Source organism: Tarenaya hassleriana, unplaced genomic scaffold (assembly GCF_000463585.1).
Source record: "Tarenaya hassleriana unplaced genomic scaffold, ASM46358v1 Cleome21, whole genome shotgun sequence".
Classification (NCBI taxonomy): Eukaryota; Viridiplantae; Streptophyta; class Magnoliopsida; order Brassicales; family Cleomaceae; genus Tarenaya; species Tarenaya hassleriana.
In genome coordinates this window covers 1,876,150-1,877,017 of record NW_010965451.1, presented here as the reverse complement: position 1 = coordinate 1,877,017, position 868 = coordinate 1,876,150, and the positions used below count along the sequence as shown (strand labels likewise).

Sequence of the window (868 nt, the reverse complement as noted above, 5' to 3'; positions counted from 1 at the left end):
AGCGTTGTCGGCGAGAGACGTGATACCGAGGAACTGGGCCCCTAAAGCCACCTACACTTCCCGTCTCAACTTCTCTCCCGTCCTCTGATCGGTGCCCCTCTTTTCTTTAAGTTTACTACTAAATATATGTGTGTAGTGTGTGTGTTTTTCTTGGGGGCGTGAGAATGTTAGCCGTTGGATCTTATATTCATCAATCCAACGGCTGATGGGTTCTCTCCCTCATTCCTTTTTTTTTTCGCTTGGCTGGCTGGCTGGGTGGGTGTGAGTGTGGTAGCCCTCTCCGAAAGGGAGAGAGAGCGTTTAGTAGCAGTGTGTGGGCTGATGACGATATGATTCTCGGCTCCCTCTATCTCCGTATACATGATTCTGTACCACTTGTATGCTATCCTTCTTCTCTTATTATTATTATTATTATTATTATTTTTATTATATATGTGTGTGTGGTTTCCTCCTAAGCATTAATATATATTATTATTATATGGTGGGACAGTGGTGGTAATGTAATAATAATGTGACATGTGCTTCTGTTTCGGCTTTAGGCTCAGATCGTGCCTCCCTCTTCTTAACTGCCAACCTACCACTCTGACCCATCCATCCATCTTTCAATCTCTCATTTCATTTACATGCTAACCCAAAGAATCTTTGATAATATTCAGACGCTTGAGGTTCGCATATCGTAGTTTGACATTGTTAATCATGTCTTTAACAATGATTAGAAGGCAAGAACATTAACCAAGTTATGTAAGGGCACGAGGAGAGCCACGTGATCGTGAGGGAGTGATAATAATAGTAAAGAAAGAAGATTATGTGAAGGGAAACCACAGATTCAGAATCTTCTGCGGGTTGGTGGTGTTGGGGGGGGGGGGGA

General features: G+C 43.0%; 1 protein-coding gene across 1 annotated transcript in view; it reads left to right on the top strand.

Annotated features, from left to right (window-relative positions):
* Window positions 1-431, top strand: part of LOC104814498 (expansin-B3-like) — a 2,343-nt gene extending 1,912 nt beyond the window's left edge. Inside the window, 1 exon segment of the mRNA XM_010542565.2 lies at window positions 1-431. This exon segment is cut by the window's left edge and continues 98 nt beyond it. Coding sequence (XP_010540867.1) covers window positions 1-88 — 88 coding nt within the window. The 3' untranslated portion in view covers window positions 89-431.
* Window positions 432-868: the final 437 nt, after the last annotated feature.